This window comes from Penaeus monodon, chromosome 26 (genome assembly GCF_015228065.2).
Source record: "Penaeus monodon isolate SGIC_2016 chromosome 26, NSTDA_Pmon_1, whole genome shotgun sequence".
Taxonomy (NCBI): Eukaryota; Metazoa; Arthropoda; class Malacostraca; order Decapoda; family Penaeidae; genus Penaeus; species Penaeus monodon.
In genome coordinates this window covers 9,738,560-9,756,059 of record NC_051411.1, presented here as the reverse complement: position 1 = coordinate 9,756,059, position 17,500 = coordinate 9,738,560, and the positions used below count along the sequence as shown (strand labels likewise).

Sequence of the window (17,500 nt, the reverse complement as noted above, 5' to 3'; positions counted from 1 at the left end):
ACATATTAACTCGACAAAACGATTTTGCGGAAATATTTTTCTTCAATCTCAAATGTGATAAAACAAACAAGTAAAAACTATATATATATATATATATACCATCCATAACAATTTGATATTAGCATTAGGATTCGTGTCCGTGAGAAATTGACAGCAAGGGAGTTTAGATTACGTGTCCAGAATAACTTTATTCTTGTTAATATATTTCTCTCAGCTTCTCTCGAATCTTGGTAATAACCGTTTAAGACTATCGTTATTGTAATAATAATAATAAAAATAATAATCATTATTATGGTAATAATAATAATAATAATAATAATAATAACAATAATGATAACAATGATGATAATGTAATTCTAATGATAATAATAATAACAATGTAATGTTATAGCGTAATATTAAGACTATCGGTATTTTAGGCTTAATTTTTTTCTCTCTCTCCTCCTCCTTTCTCTAAATTATAATCTTATTTCATTCAATTTTCTTTCTTGATTTGTTCCCGTTTCCCATTTCATTTAATTTCTCTCTCTCTCTCTCTCTCTCTCTCTCTCTCTCTCTCTCTCTCTCTCTCTCTCTCTCTCTCTCTCTCTCTCTCCCTTCATAAATGCCTTAATCAACGTTCATTTTTTTTCTTCTTTCTAAATACCTAAATTGATATAGATTATCTCCCTTTCCCTCACTTCCCCTTTTATTACAACTTCCTTTTCCTTCCTTCATCTCTTTCTCCCATTTTCTTTTTATTTCTGTTTAATGTTCTTCCCGTTTCCTGGCCTTATTGTCTCTCTCTCTCTCTTAACTTTTTTTAATCTTTTATTTCTTATTTCATTTATTAATTTTTTCCTTATTTCTTATTTCATTTATTTATTTTTTATTTTACCTTCTCCTTCTTCTTAAATAGCCTCATTGATTTAAATTCTCTTTCCCGCATATTTTTTCGTCTTTCTGTTTATTTTTCTGCCCCAATTACGTCTCTTTTTTTCTTTTTCTTTTTTTTTCTTCTTTCTTAAATTTCCTCGTCGATTTAAATCCTCTTCCCCTCATTTTTATTTTATTTATTTTTTATTATTATTTTAGATTCTGTCTCGTCTATTTTTTTATTATTTTGGATTCTGTCTCGTTTAATATTTTTATTGCTATTACTCTCGGTTCTGCCTCATTCATTTTTCATTATTTTAGATTCTGTCTCACCTTTTTTTTTTCCTCTTTTTCTCTTTATTTAAGATTCCGTGTTTACGTACGACGCCGCCTCGTGGTGTGTTACGCAAGAGATGAAAGATGCTTATGACACCAACGGCTTCATCCTCGTCAGGTGGGTCCTCGCGAGAGCTTTGGTCTGTGTAAGATTTTTTTTTTTCTTTTTTTTGTGTGTGTGTGTTTTTTTCAGTTTGTTTGTTTGTTTTGTTTGTTTTCTTTCTTTCTCTCTTTCTCTTTCTCTCTCTCTTTCTCTCTCTCTCTCTCTCTCTCTTTTTTCTTTTTTTTCTTTTTTCTGTTTTTCTGATTTTCTTTTTCTTTCTTTTTTTCTTTTCTTCCCTTCCATTTTTCTCTTTTTTTCTTTCTTTCTTTCCTTCTTTTTTTTTTTTTTTTTTTGGGGGGGGGTATTCCGTTTGTTATTTTAGATCAGTTTGGTTTGTTTTTTTCATTTCTTTTTTTTTGTTTTGTTTGTTTTGTTTCTCTCTCTCTCTCTCTCTCTCTCTCTCTCTCTCTCTCTCTCTCTCTCTCTCTTTCTTTCTTTCTCTCTCTTTTCTTCTCTTTTTCTTTTTCTTTCTTCTCTTTTCTTCTATTGTATTCAACTGTTCTCGATTATCTTCTCTCCTCTTCATTTCTTTTCTCTTCTCTTCTCTTCTTGCGTCGTCTTTTCTCTTCTCTTCCTTTATTTTATCTAATTTATTTTCTTTCATTTTCTTTTCTCCTCTTTTATCTTCTCCACTCTTCTTTTTCTCCTCTTCTCTTTCCTTCTTTTCTTACTTTTTGCCTTAGATCGACGAGCAGAGAGCGAGAGACAGAGAAGGAGAGGAGGAAGGAGCGGGAATGAGGGAGAGAAGGAGAAGGAGAGAAAGTGGGAATAGGAGATGAGGGAGTGAAGGAGAGGGAGAAGAGAAAGTGGGAATAGGAGAATAAGGGAGAGAAAGAGAAGGAGAGAAAGTGTGAATGGGGAATGAGGGAGGGAAGGAGAGAAAGTGGGAATGGGGAATGAGGGAGAGAAGGAGAGAGAGAAACGGAGAGAAAGGAGGAAGAGGGGATTTAGGAAAGTGTGATGGAGGAAGAGGCAAAGTAGGGGGATATATGGGAGGTGGGGGAGGGGGAGGGGGAGCTGTGAGTATGGTTTCTGAGAGAGGGGGGAAGGGGGAGAGAGGGGAGGAGAGAAGGAGAGAGAGAGAGAGAGAGAGAGAGAGAGAGAGAGAGAGAGAGAGAGAGAGAGAGAGAGAGAGAGAGAGAGAAGACAGAGAGACAGAGAGAGAAAGATAGAGGTAGGGAGAGAGAGAGAGAGAGAGAGAGAGAGAGAGAGAGAGAGAGAGAGAGAAGGGAGATAGAAAGAGTGGATGAGTGAGGGCGAAAAAGAATCTAGCAAAGTATATATGAAATGTTCCCCCACGTTATTTCTGTAATTATCTTATCATCTAACTTAAAACGTTATCGCCTGAGCTTACCAAAATAAATGAATAAATAAAAAGTACCTAACTAGTAAACAACAAATATTGCTATCGCTTTTCACTGTTATTTTACTTCTGGCAACCTTAACAATACCAGTTAAATTTCCTCCTCGTAAACTTATATCGTAAAAAGGTTGACATATAAAGCAAGTACATGTCTCAACTCTGAACCATTTTCCACCAGACCGCTTTGAAACAGAATCCGTGCTTATTCAGAATTTCTTCGTTGTCTCTGTTATCTTATCATTACGAAGAGTGTTTTTTAAAAGCGAACTCATGTTATTATTTAGCAATTGCGAGTCTTTCAGGCAAGACGTGACCTCCGCCTCGTAATGCTGATAGACACTAACGGTACATTGTAAACACTCAGCTGGGATTAACATAGCGTGAGGAACACTTTATGTATATTATGGCCCATTTTATTAATGACTTGGCCCTTTGTTTTGGGACCATACTCTTCACGAGTAAGGAGGAGTAAGAGGGTTAGGAGAGGGAAGAAGAGGGAGGGGGAGGAATACAAAATAGGGGGTAAAGGATGATAATGGGTACGGAAAGGGTAAGGAGGGAGGGTGAAAGAAGAAGGGAGAAAGGGAGAGAAAGAGAAAAGGCGGGAGAAAGAGAGATAGACAGAGGGACAAACAGACAGTGAGAGAGAGAGAGAGAGAGGTACAAAGAGAAGAAACAGAGAATGCGAGTAAAAGTGAGGTGAGGAAAAGAGTATGTAAGAAAAAGAAAGAAAGAGAGAGAGAGATAGACAGAGAGAGAGAAAAAACAAACAAAAAAAAACAAAACCAGACAAATCTACATCACAATTTCTTTTTTTCTTTGAATAAGCAAACAAATAAACATCATCCATACAACCCACCCCCCTTTCTCCCTCACATTCACCTCACCCCCTGTTTTCTCCCCCCCCCCCCGCCCCCAACAGAAACGCCTTCAGCCCCGAAGAAATGAGGAAGGTGCGGGCGTTCGTGGAGGGCAGCGACGCCATCCAAGAGCGAGCCTACAGCCGCGACGACGGCAAGAACCGACGGAGCCGCGTCACCCTGTGGAACCACCCGGGCAGAGACGTCCTCGGGGTGCTCGCCAGGACGCAGAGGGTGGCCGGAACCATGGAGCAGGTGACTTGGGTGTTGGGGGAAGGAGAGACGGGGAGGAAGGGGGGAGGGAGGAAGAAGAGGATAAAAAGGAGAGAGGCAGAGACTGAAATGTGAGAATGAGAGTGAATAAAGAGAGACGGGGAGAAAGGGGAGACGAAGAAGAGGATAAAAAGGAGAGAGGCAGAGACTGAAATGTGAGAATGAGAGTGAATGAGAGACGGGGAGAAAGGGGGGGAGGAAGAAAAGTATAAAAAGGAGAGAGACAGAGACTGAAATGTGAGAATGAGAGTGAATGAGAGACGGGGAGAAAGGGGGGAGGAAGAAAAGTATAAAAAGGAGAGAGGCAGAGACTGAAATGTGAGAATGAGAGTGAATGAGATGGGGGGAAGAAAGTATAAAAGGAGAGAGGCAGAGAGAAAATGTAGAGAGAGGAATGAGAGACGGGGAGGATGGGGGGGAGGAAGAAAAGGATAAAAAGGAGAGAGGCAGAGACTGAAATGTGAGAATGAGAGTGAATGAGAGACGGGAAGGAAGAAGAGGATAAAAAGGAGAGAGACAGAGACTGAAATGTGAGAATGAGAGTGAATAAAGAGAGACGGGGTGAAAGGGGGAGGAAGAGGAAAAGGAGAAAGGCCAGATGCGATGGAGCAGGTGAATTAGGCGTTGGGGAAGGAGAGAAAAGGGAGATGAAGAGGAAGAGAGAAGCAGAGGCTAAAACATGAGAAAGAGAGCGAATAAGGAAAGATGGGATGAAAGGGAAGAGGAGGAAAAAGAGAAGAAAAAGAGAGAGGCAGAGACCAGTAACTGAGAAGGAGACGGAGAAACGGGGAGAAAGGGGAGAGGAAGGAGAAGAGGAGAAAAGACCGGTAACATGAAGGAGAGTTAAATGTAAGAAGAGCGAAGAAGGAGAAAAGAAAAGAAAGGCGAGAAATAGAAGAAAAGAAGCAGAGAAAGACAAAAGACAAAAAAAAAATAGAAATTATATTTAGTTTCGGTGTTGAGAATGAGAACAGGGAGACGGGGAGACGAAGAGAAATAGGAGAGAGAGAAGACAATAAAAATAGAGGCAGAAATGAAGAACTGAGAACGAGATTAAGAAGACGGAGAAACAAGGGATAATGAAAGAGAGGGAAAGAAGAAGAGAAAAAATATATATATAAAACTTTGGAGTTTGATTGATTTTTTTTTTTTTGGAAGGTTTGTCCACTCTCCCTCTAAGAGATTTCTAGGAGCCACGGAAAAATAATGATGGAATAGAGGAAATTACTTTTTTTTTTCTTAAGTTTATTTAGAGCAAATTTAGGAAACGTTTTTTCGGTCGTGTTTTTCACTAGAGTTCGTATTTCGCTGAATAAGACATAGGCCTATATTTTATCTGGTTTTTTTTTAGAGATTTTTTTCGGTGTTATTGCTTTATTTTTGCTATTGTTGTTGTTCTTGTTCTTATCTTTTGTTTTTCTTTTTAATCATCGTCCTTTTCTTCATCTCCTTCTACATTGTCTTCAGTTTCCCCTTTGTCTTCCTCTTCTGTTTCCTCTTCTTCTTCCTTTTTCTCTTCCTCTTCGTCCTATTCTCTTTTCTTCTTCTTCGTTATCGTCTTTGTCTTATTCGTTTTATTCCTTCCTCTCCTTCTTCGTCTTCGTCCTCTTATCATTATTATCACTTTTATTATCACTATTAGTAGTAGTAGTAGTAGTATCATCATTATTATCATTTTTATCATTATTGTTGTTGTTGTTATTACAATCATCATCATTATCATTATTATTATTATCATCATCCTCACTCCTCATTTCTACTTTACCCTCTTCTCCTTCTCCTCCATCGTCTTTATCCCCCTCCTTTGTTTCATAACTTTTCTCTAACCCTTTTCCAATACCAAAAAAAAAAAAAAAAAACGCTAGCATAACATGTCTGCTTCAGTCTAGCGTGAATATTGGTTTTCTGTTCAGCAACTGGTGTTCTGTAATCATATTTGCTGAGGCAGTGCAGGTGTGCGCTGGCTGTGCTAAGATACTTGTTAATATATAAAGAAAAGAAATATTAGTTATAGTGTAGGGTTGTAGTAGTAGTAGTAGTAATGAGAATGTTGGTGATAATGATAACGATGATAATAATGATGATAGTGATGATAATAATAATGATGATAAATAATAATGATAAGGATGATGATGATGATAATGATGATGATGATGATAATGATGGTGATAATAATATCAATAGTAATGATAATGATAATAATAATAATAATAATAATGATGATAATAGTAATAACAAAGATCATGATATTAGTGATAATAATAATAATAGTGATAATGATAATGATAATAATGATAATGATAATAATAATAATAATAATAATAATAATAATAATAATGATAATAATAATAATAATAATAAGGTAATTATAATAACGATAATAGTAACAATAACAATAATGATAATAAAAATAATGATAATGATAATAATAATAATAATAATAATAATAATAATAATAATAATAATAATAATAATAATGATGATAATAATAAAAATCATTTTTATTATTATCATTATTATCATTATTATCATTATTATTGTTATTGTTATTGTTATTACTATTATTATTATTATTATTATTATTATTATTATTATTATTATTATTATTATCATTATTGTTATTGTTATTATAAAGATAATAATAATTATTATTATCATTATGATTATTTATGATAGGGATGATAATTATAATAATAGTGCTAGTAATAATAGAAACAACACTAACAACAACTACAACAGCAACAAAAAAAAACAATGATAATAATAATAACAACAATAATGATAATGATAATAACGATAATAGTGCTAATAACAATAACAGCAATAATAATATGGATGACAATAACAGTAACAACAACAGCAACAACAATAAGTATAATGATAGAAGAAAAAAACGATTATGCAAAAGAATAACGTGTTTCCTTAGGGATCTCTCTCGAGCTTATCTAAGAAATTCGCTCCACAGCATTTAATGTTTAATTAAGGCTCAATTTGCCCAATTTAGATGTGGAACTTGCGTAACTGGGGCGTCATTTGCCTTATTGTGTTGTTTATGTTACTGGTGTACTTTCGGTGTAGAATTCAAGTGCCTGTATTTGTGTGTGTGGGAGGGAGGGGGGAGGCTCTCTCTCTCTCTCTGTTTGTCTGTTTTGTGTCTCTCACTTTCTCATTTTGTCTTTGTCTTTCTCTGTCTCTGTTTGTTTGTCTGTCTCTCTTTCTTTTTATCTCTCTCTCTCTCTCTTTCTCTCTCTCGCTCTCTCTCTCTCTCTCTCTTTCTCTCCTCTTTCCCTCTCTCTTTCCCTCTCTCTCTCTCTCTCTCTCTCTCTCTCTCTCTTCTCTCTCTCTCTCCTCTCTATCTATCTATCTATCTATCTATCTATCTTTCTATCTTACTCTCCTACTCTCTTAAAACACATACATGCACGAAAATAAAGTTCCAACAACCATGTTTTCACACCTTACAACCCTACAAGTCTTCCCTAGCCTACGAATATCTCAAGTAAACCCCTCCGTCGGTTCGGAAACCTCCTTGTAAAAGCCTTTTCCTCCCTTTGCCAGGTGATGGGCGGCCAGGAGGTGTACCACTACCACAGTAAACTCATCATGAAGGACGCACGTACGGGAGGCCGGCACGTCTGGCACCAAGACTATGGGTACGTAATTTAAGGACAGGGTGAAAGGGGAGGGAGAGGGTGGGAGGAGGGAGAGGGGGGAAGGGAGGGGGGATGTAGGGGAGGGAGAGGGTGGGAGGGGAGGGAGAAGGAAGGGGGATGGGGAGGGAGGAAGGATAGGGAGGAGGATAGGGGAGGGTGTGGGTAATTTTTTTTTCCTTATTTTTTAGTACATTACTCGCAACCTAATGAGAAAAAACGGAAGCAACCTAACCCCCTTGTCCAAATACACTTAGGCCCTCCCTCCCCCGCGCTTCCAAATACACTTAAACCATCCCATCCCCCACCCCCCCAACGCATATCCACATACACACACACAGACCCCTTTCCTCGCGCTTAAAAATACACACAGACCCTTTCTCTCCCCTCTCCCCCCCCCCTCCGCATTCCCAGATACTGGTATAAGAACGGCTGCCTGTATCCGGACATGGGCTCCGTGTTCATCCCGATCGACGACTGCACGAGGGAAAACGGCTGCCTGCAAGTCCTCAAGGGTTCTCACCGCCTCGGCCGCTTCGATCACGTCAGGATCGGCGAGCAGCTCGGGGCAGAGCCGGAGAGGGTGGAGAAGGTAAGGGCCGGGGGTGGAGGGGGGAGGGAGAATGTGAGAGGGAGAGAGGGAGGGGGAGGGAGGGAGGGAGAGGGAGAGGGAGAGGGAGAGGGAGAGAGAGAGAGAAGGAGGGAGGGAGAGAGAAAGAGTGTGTGTGTGTAAGAGAGAGAGAGAGAGAGAGAGAGAGAGAGAGAGAGAGAGAGAGAGAGAGAGAGAGAGAGAGAGAGAGAGAGACGGTATAAGATGTGGATAATTCTATTTCTGTTACAGGATGTGGATAATTCTATTTCTGTTACCAGTGGACCACGTGGCTGTTTTCCACGTGGATCCAAATGTCCCAAATAAGAACCACCCACTCAGCGAGGGCGGAGGTCACATTTTATATCTGACCTCGTTTGACCGGGAGTTCGTGCTAAGCTACCACCGCACTAAGGTCAGCTCCGCCTCTCTCTCCGGGCAGCTGACCGTGACCTCCGCGCGGCCCGATTATAACTAGACATGTCTTGTGTGTTTTATACTGCGTGGTATCAACTCTCAGAAATAAAGAGTCAAGCCGTTAACAAGTATAACTACCCTCTGTTCACCATTGTACTAAGGATGATAGCCTTTTACAGACGGAGAGGGTGGAGAAACTAAGGGCTGGGGGTGGAGGGGGGGGTTAAGAGAGAGAGAAGGAAAGGAGAGAGAGAGAGAGAGAGAGAGAAAGAGAGGGAGAGAGAGAGAGAGAGAGAGAGAGAGAGAGAGAGAGAGAGAGAGAGAGAGAGAGAGAGAGAGAGAGAGAGAGAGAGAGAGAGAGGGAGGGAGGGAGGGAGAGAGTGAGAAAGAGAAAGAGAGAGAAGGAGGGAGAGAGAGAGAGAGAGAGAGAGAGAGAGAGAGAGAGAGAGAGACAGTTTCATCTTTTAACTGACCAACACAGCCATCAAATTATACCAAGAGGAAAGTATTTTTTTTACAACATCAGTTGCGCAGAGAAAACAAACAAAAAAAAATGCGTAGACGAAAATTTTGACATAATTAAAGCATGGATGGGCGTTGTTCAGGCAGACAGATTCTTTTAGCTTTTATGAAATTAGATATATTATATATTGGCAATATCATTATCTTTTTGATGAGCATATTTAAAGTCTCGAAACATGAAATTATGATTGTCATCATTATCATTGTTATTATTGATATTTTCATTATTGTTAGTAGTAGTAGTAGTAGTAGTAGTAGTAGTAGTATTGATATTATTAGTTTTGTTGTTAGTATTATCTACAGTGTCATGAGCTGTCTCTTAGCCTACAAAAGTCTATTTATTTACATACTGATATAAACTGTATAAACTTGGACATGTTATATATAATTCTTTTCTTTCTATTTCTTTTCTTTCTCTCTCTCTCTCTCTCTCTCTCTCTCTCTCTCTCTCTCTCTCTCTCTCTCTCTCTCTCTCTCTCTCTCTCTCTCTCTCTCTCTCTCTCTTTTTTGTTTTTGGGGGGGAAGGGCAAACTGATTTATTCTTGCATATAAAAATGCGAGGGATACGGAGTTATTCCTACATATGGAATCTTGCTTATCTTATTTGCTTTTTTATGATTAACATGAAATTATGATTATCAAAGACAATTTCATAAAAATATTAGTAAATGTTTATAAAGTACTTTTCTTTTTATGATTATACCAATCATATAATTTTGATTAAATTACTGTTACATCCGTTTCTACCAAAATCATTATGATTGCGTATTTTCATCGATACTATGTTGCAACGAATTGATAAGATTAGAATTCGTTATTATTATTATTACCATTACTATTAGATTAGGATGAGCTGCCAGTTTTTTTTTTTTTTTTTTTTTTTTTTTTTTTTTTTTTTTTTTTTACTTGCATGACATACCTAACCGAAATTCGATATTCATCTTTATTTTGTGAATTTCAACAAGCGTGTTGATTTTACTCGCATTTCAAAAAATAAGATACGAGCGAAACTGCGCGGGAAAGTTTAAAGTGAATAATCTTTTGTATATAAGTGATTTTTTTAAATAAAAATAGAAGAGCCATCAGTTAATTCATTTTTAATCATCAACGAATTAAATGAACATCAAATACAATTAATTTCTCACTTCATGAATAGACACAAACTTTCTTTTTATTTTTATTCTCTCCTTCTTCGATCTTCACGGTTTCCAAGTACATCCCTTAAAAACGAAAAGGGAGAAGAAGAAGAAATAGGAATAATAATAGTAGTAGAATAAAAAGATAAAGAAGAAGAAGAAGAAGAAATAGGAGTAATAGTAGAAGAAGAAAAAAAGAAGAAAAAAAGAAATAGAAGAAATAGCAGTATTAACAAAAAAAAAATCAAAGCAGAAACAGAGGACGATAATGAAAATGAAAATAAGAAACGAAGATAGAAAGTAGTCAAAAAAAAAATATATCTCTAGGAATGCTAAGAAATATATTAACTCACGGCAGTACTCGACCTCCCCCTACCCCCCCCCACCCACCCCGCCGGTTTTTAATCATGGACCAGAGAAATTACCTCATAAAACGAGCGGCTTCGAGTGGGCGTTGTGGGCGTCGGCGGGCGGGAAGCCGCGTGGAAAATTTGAGGAGGGGAAAGGGGGAGGGAGGGAGGGGAGAGGGGAATGGGGAGGAGGGGTGAGGGGAAAGATGGAGGGAGGGGAGGGGAAATGAGGAGGGAGGGGGAGGGGAAATGAGGAGGGAGAAGGGGAATGAGGAGGGAGGGGGTGAGGGGAATGAGGAGGGAGGGAGGGATGAGGAGGGAGGGGGGATGAGGGGAACTGAGGGAGAATGAGGAGGGAGAGATGGTGAGGAAAGGAGGGGGGAGGGAGGGGGGAGGAGTAGATGGAGAGGGAGGGAGGAGGGAGGGAGAAAGAGGGGGGAAAGAAGGGATAGATGGAGAAGTAGAGGAAGAGAAAGAACAATGAAGAGGGAGAGATGGAGAAGGGGAGACAAGAGGAGGGGGTGAGGAGGGAGAGATGGAGAAGTGGAGGGAAAAGGAGGGAGGTGTGAGGAGGGAGGTACGTGAGAAGTGATGAATGGAGAAACAGGGAGAGATGGAGAAAGAGAGTGGGAATGAGGGAGAGAGAGAGAGAAGGAGAGGGAGAGAGAGAGCTGGAGAATGAGAGAGAGAAATGAAGAATAGAAAAAGAGAAGGAATGATTGCGTGGAAGAAGGAGAGAGTGAGAAAAAAGTGGGATAAAGAAGGAGAATAGAAGAAAGAGAAAATTGAGGGAAAAGAAGAAGAGAAAAAATAAGGAATGGAAAAGAGAGGAGGATGCGGGAAAAGGAGAAAGAGAGGAGTGAAGGATATAAAAGGAAGGGGGAAGAGAAAAGGCGAAGGAAATGGAGCAAAGTAAGGGACAGAGGAAGAGAGAGAGAGAGAGCGAGAGAGAGAGAGAGAGAGAGAGAGAGAGAGAGAGAGAGAGAGAGAGAGAGAGAGAGAGAGAGAAGAGAGAGAGAGAGAGAGAGAGAGAGAGAGAGAGAGAGAGAGAAAGATGCAAATAGACAGATATATAGACAGGAAGAGATTCAGAAGTAAAACTTCAAACAAATAAATCTTTAAGCTGAAGAGACAGACAAGGAAACAGAACGCAAATACACACACACACTCACACACAGAGAGACTCACACACACACACACACACTCATACACACTCACACAGACACACACACACACACACACACTCAGCCAGACACACACAAAAATGTAATTTTCCGTACTGCATGTTTCTCGCTCTATATTATTGTTGTTGTTGTTTTGTTGGTGTTTTTGTATGATTAATTTTAGTCGTTATTTTCAGGGGAAAGAAAACGTCAAATATTGATATTTTTTGTTATTATCATTGTTATAATTATCCTTGCTAAAGCTTTGTTTTCCTTATTAGTATATCATTAGTTATCATAATCATTCATAATGATTCCTATTGTTTTTAGTTATTATCACAACTATCAGTACTGTTATCACAACTTTTACAAGTAATATTGTTATTATGATAATTGCTTTTATCATGATCTTTAAGTAGTAGTATTACGATTGCTTTTATCATGATTATCAATATGATCTTTCTTATTATGATCTTTTAGTGGCAGTAGCAGTGCTGTAATGTTATCATTATTTTCGTTATCATCACCTATTGTGTCATTGTGCTTATTATTTCGGATGTAATAATTCTTTGGATTATTGTGATTATTATTATCAATTATTATTGTTATTCTCCTCCCCGTCTTCTTCCTCTTCTTCGTACTCATACTCATCGTATTCCTCCTCCTCCTCCTCCTTCTTCAACCCCCTCCTCCTACTCCTCCTTTCTTCCTCCCCATCCTCCTCACTCCCACCCTCCCCCTTCTCCTCCTCACCCTCACCTCCTCCTCACCCTCACCCTCTTCCTCCTCCTCCTCTTCCTCCACTTCTTCCTCCTCCTCCCCTCTCACCCCTCACCCTCCACCTCTCACCCCCCCCCCCCCCGAAGGCCAAGGAGCAGCTGGAACACCTCCACCTCGAGATGAGTGCCGGAGACACCCTGTTCTTCCACTCCAACCTCCTCCACACCTCCGACCAGAACGCCTCCGATCTCCGCCGCTGGGTGTTCATCGTGGCGTTCAACCGGCGTTCAAATAACCCTTATAAGGAGCATCACCACCCGCGCTACACGCCCATGGCGAAGGTGAGAGGGTCAGGCGGGGAAAAGGGGAAGAGAGGTAGGGGAGGGGAAAGGGGTTGGAGGGAGGGGAGGGGGTAGGTGAAGGGAGGAGGGTCGGGCGGGGAAAAGGGGAAGGGAGGAAGGGGAGGGGAAGGGTTGGGGTAAGGGGAAAAGGGAGGGGAATGGGAAGGGAGGAGGAGAGGGAAGGGTTGGGGTAAGGGGAAAGGGAGGGGAGGGAGGGGAAGGGGATAAGGGGAGGAAGGGCGAGGGGAGTGAGGGGAGGGGGTAAGGGGGAGAGAGGGGGAAGGGGGAGGGGGGTAAGGAGAGGGATGGGGGAGGAGGGAGAGGGAATGGATGGGAGGGGAAAGGGGAGAGGAGTAGAGGGAAGGAGCGGGGAGTGGGGAGTAAGGGAGAGAGGAGTGGATGGGTGGAGGGGGGAGGGGGGGAAGAGAGGTCAGATGGGGTCAGGAGAGAAGGGGGAAAGGAGGGGAGGTGGTTGGGGGTACGGGGGAGGAGAGTGGAGGGGGAGGAGAGTGGAGGAAGGGGAGGGGGAGAAGAGTGGAGGGGAGGGGGAGGGAATGAAGGGAAGAAGATGGGGGAGGGAGGTGGGTAGTACCTTCTATCATTATAATCACAATCATCATTATCATCATTATTACCTTCCTTCTTCTCCTTTCAAGTGCTCTGTCCCACAAGGACGTGGCGATCATGGATTTCCATGATTTTCTTGGCAATTTAGAGCGGTGGTTTGCCGTTGCCTTCCGCCCGGTGTTTTTATCGAGTCACCATCTCTATTTACCCGGGTCTGGGACCGGCACCGACTTGGGCTGGCTTGCCCACCCAGTGGCCAGGTAGGAAATCGAGGTGAAGTTCATTGCCCAAGGGAACAACGCGCCGACCGGTGACTCGAACCCTCGAACTCAGATTGCCGTCGTGACAGTCTTGAGTCCGATGCTCTAACCATTCGGCCACCGCGGCCTTTAGATAGATAGATAGATAGATCTTGGAGGGAGCACGTGGTAGGGTCCCCAGCTCCCCCCCCCCCCACGGAGAGCGCCGGTGCCACCCCCAGGCAATCATTCTCTCCACCCATCTGGGCTTGGGACCAGCACCGAGTGGCCAAATAGGCAATCGAGGTGAAGTTTCAAAGTCCAAGGAACTTCATCGTATCTAAGTTCCATTTACCTAAATTATTTAAATCAGCGCGCGTGCTCACATACGCCCGCGGCGATGCGTGTGTGCATGGATGCACCCACGCACTCGCATGCGGCGATTGGTGTGTGCACTTTAAATGGAACATGAGTCTTCGTTTCCTCCTTGCATTCTTTCTCTCTTTCTCTCTTTTCTTTTATTGTATTTTTCCCTTATATAAATTTGAAGATAAAAAAAGGATTATATATATATATATATATATATATATATATATATATATATATATATATATATATATATATAGAGAGAGAGAGAGAGAGAGAGAGAGAGAGAGAGAGATGGATAGATAGATAGATAGAGAGAGAGAGAGAGAGATAGATAGATATAGATATATTCCTTTCTTTAATGTTCATTCTTGTTTAGCTCTCTCCAGCTTCTTATTCATTAATCTTTCTCCTCCCTTTCTCCCTCTTTTTCCCTCTCCATTCTTTTCTCTCTTCCTTCTTTTCCTTCTCCCTTCTTTCTTTCATTACTCTCACGCTCCCTTTCCTATGAGAAAAAATAATACTAAGGTAACCGACCAACTTTGATTTTTAGACATCGATCTATATTTTTCTCTCTCTCTCTCTCTTTAATTTATTTTCCTTTCTCTTCTTTTCTTTTCCTTTCTCTTCTTTTCCCTTTTTCTTGTTCTTTCTTTTCTTCTATTCTATTTAATTTTCTTTTCTTTTCTTTTCTTTTTCGTTTTCTTTTCCTTTTATTTTCTCTTTCTTTTCTCGTTTTTTTTTTCTTTCCAAACGAATTTCATAAAAATAATGAGATATTGAAGTCAAAGGATATCGCTGCATAATTTAATTGATAAGAAAGAAATATATATTTTTTTTTTCATCATAACATCGAAGCCACTTTTTAAAACTTTTTTTTTTAATCGACCATTTTTTTTTCCTTTTTTTGTGATATTGAAGATCAATACTTTTTTCTCCGTATTTTTAGTTGATCTGATTCTTTCCGCTGGTTTGTATGTCTGTCGATTTGTTTGTTTGTTTTTGTTATCATTGTCGTCGTGTTTTATCATTTGAAACATCCCTCTCTTTTTCTCCTTACTCTGAATATTTCTACTTTTCATAATGTCTTAGTTTCTCTCTCTTTTTCATAATCTACCTCCTCTTTCTTTCCCTTCCTTTTGCTTGCGTCGTTTATCTTGCCTTGTTCACTTTCTTCATTCTTCTTTCCTTTGCCTTTTCTTTTCGTCCCTCCACGTTCGTTCTGTGTCTTCTTTTTTCTATTTTCTTTTCCCTCATTTCACTCGTTTATCCTCCCTTTCTTCCCGTCACCTCATCATCTTACAAATGTTCTTCTCTTTTCCCAATTTTCTCCTTTGATTCTTTTCTCTCCCTTTGCCCACCCTCCTTTATTTTGTTTTTTTTATTTTCCTTTCCCTCCCTTTCCTTCTCTCCCTTCACGTGGCTTCAAAGTCGTCCTCATTTTCCACCTTTTCCCCCTCCCTTTCTCTCTCTCTCTCTCTCTCTCTCTCTCTCTCTCTCTCTCTCTCTCTCTCTCTCTCTCTCTCTCTCCCTTTCTCTACTTCCATAATTATCTTTCCTATTATCCCTCTTCCTCCTCCGCAGGTTCCGGACTCGGCGCTGCTTGAGTGTGGCGAAGGAAGCGACGACTCCAACGACCAGTGGTTCATCAAACTCGACGATGACATTTCCATTCGCGAGAGGGTTCACTGAGAGCTTCGAAGCCCAGAATGAAATGCGGTTCGAAGCCCACCATGAAACGCGGTTCGAAGCCCAGAATGAAAAGCGGTGCGAAGCCTAGGATGAGATGTTGTTCGATGCTTAGAATTGGATGTTGTTCGAAGCCCAGATTGAGGTGAGAATCGAAGCCCGGAATGAGATAAGGTTCGAAGTCGAGAAAAGAGATGAGGTTCGAGGCCTAGAACGGGATGAAGTCAAGATACTATTCGAAGCCTTGAATGAAATTTAAGCCTAAAGTATAGATAAGTAAATAGACTGATAACTAGATGAATATAGAAAGATAGATAAATAAACATACAGATAGATATAGATATAACAAGGCTTTAAGTACACCTTTTTCCTTTTCTGGAGGAAGTCGAGAATTAGATAGGGTTCGAAATGCGGTTCGTTCAAAATCTTTGAAGTGAGAATTAAACATGGGCTTCGAACGAAATGTAGTGGTTCTATTGAGGTCCGATATGAGATTCTTTCGATTCTTTTGATATTTTCGACTTGGAATTTACAGAAATGTTGAAAATATATTTTTTAATAATAATAATAATAATAATGATAATAATAATAATAATAATAATAATAATAATAATAATAATAATAATAATAATAAAAGAATACAGAACAATAAATCTACGTTTTATCTGACGCTTGCTTCGAACCGCGGATCTAACAATGAGAGAGATTCGAATCATATGAAATGAATAAATTTGAGGCGAAGAATAATTTTACTTTTTCATATAGGTACGTTTTTGTTTTATCTTTTTCGTATCTTTTAGTTTTATGAATAAATGATGATTGTTCAGCCTTGTTTCTATCTTCCTTTCATGTGTCTCTTCGTTATTATTTTTTTTTATGTGTGTGTTTGAACAAATCACAGTTTTGTGCTGTTGCTGCAAAATGGAAAGGAACTACAATTATTCGTTCGTCAATTGCATTTAAAGTAACTAGAATTTCGAATTCAGTGTAAAATTTTGTGTTCACAAATCCAGATGAAGTCTCGTTAGGTCTCGGATATCAGAAATATAAACGTATTGTGGACTACTAGGTTCATATATATATATATATATATATATATATATATATATATATATATATATATATATATAATATATATAAATATATATATACATACATATATATATATAAATATATGTATATATTCACATGATTAATGTATTACTAGATAAACAACAGGAAACTAATTAAGATAGAAGTTTCTCAGTAATGGTAGACAGATATATAGATAGATAGTTTCAGTGAGATTGATAAATAGATAGGTAGGTTGACAGATAAATGGGTAGATCGATAGATAGGTTGATGGACAAATAGATATATAGAAAAAATATATAGGTTGATAAATAAATGGTAGATAGATAGAAAAATATATAGTTGAATAGATGGACTGATTGGTTGAAAGATAGATAGATTGATTGGACTGATAAATAGATAGATAAGTAGGCAGACAGAAATATGGAGACATTGATGGACAGACAGAAACAGACTGATAGACAGGCAGATAAGTAAATAGACCCCTAAGTAAATAGATATAGACTGATATTTAGATAAACAGAGAGACATAGAGAGTGATAGATGCTTAAAAGCTCTCTTTCTATCACTCATTCTTTATGTAACTCAAAGGGCTAAATTACAAACAATAACCTAATTACAAAATACAAGAAGCAAGTTTCCCTATTTTAATAGTTACAAAAAAAATATTCTCGCAACAATTTCCATTCATAGAGCTTCAAACCGGGGCTAAGACAAGCTAGGCTTTCATTTGATTATTGGATATAGTTTTCGTGGTTAAAAAAAAGATAATAATAACAACAATAATTTTAAAAATAATAGATAAGATATTTCCCCCGTCTGTTGAAGGGAAAACTTCAGCCTTCGTGTTTATTATAAATGATGTAGATGTAGTGTTAAAAAGAAAGAAA

At 39.1% G+C, this 17,500-nt stretch overlaps 1 protein-coding gene across 2 annotated transcripts in view; it reads left to right on the top strand.

Annotated features, from left to right (window-relative positions):
• The window catches only part of LOC119589902 (ectoine dioxygenase-like), a 16,897-nt gene extending 532 nt beyond the window's left edge, over positions 1-16,365 (top strand). Inside the window, exons 2-8 of one of the 2 annotated variants that reach the window (XR_005230219.1) lie at positions 1,222-1,309; positions 3,580-3,772; positions 7,349-7,443; positions 7,855-8,032; positions 12,484-12,678; positions 15,435-16,105; positions 16,187-16,365. Coding sequence is in view for 1 of the 2 variants with exons in the window: in XM_037938546.1 (XP_037794474.1) it covers positions 1,222-1,309; positions 3,580-3,772; positions 7,349-7,443; positions 7,855-8,032; positions 12,484-12,678; positions 15,435-15,542 (857 nt within the window). In the remaining variant the exon portion in view is untranslated. Of the gene's footprint in view, positions 1-1,221; positions 1,310-3,579; positions 3,773-7,348; positions 7,444-7,854; positions 8,033-12,483; positions 12,679-15,434 lie in introns of both variants that reach the window. The other variant, XM_037938546.1, reaches the window with a different exon arrangement.
• Positions 16,366-17,500: the final 1,135 nt, after the last annotated feature.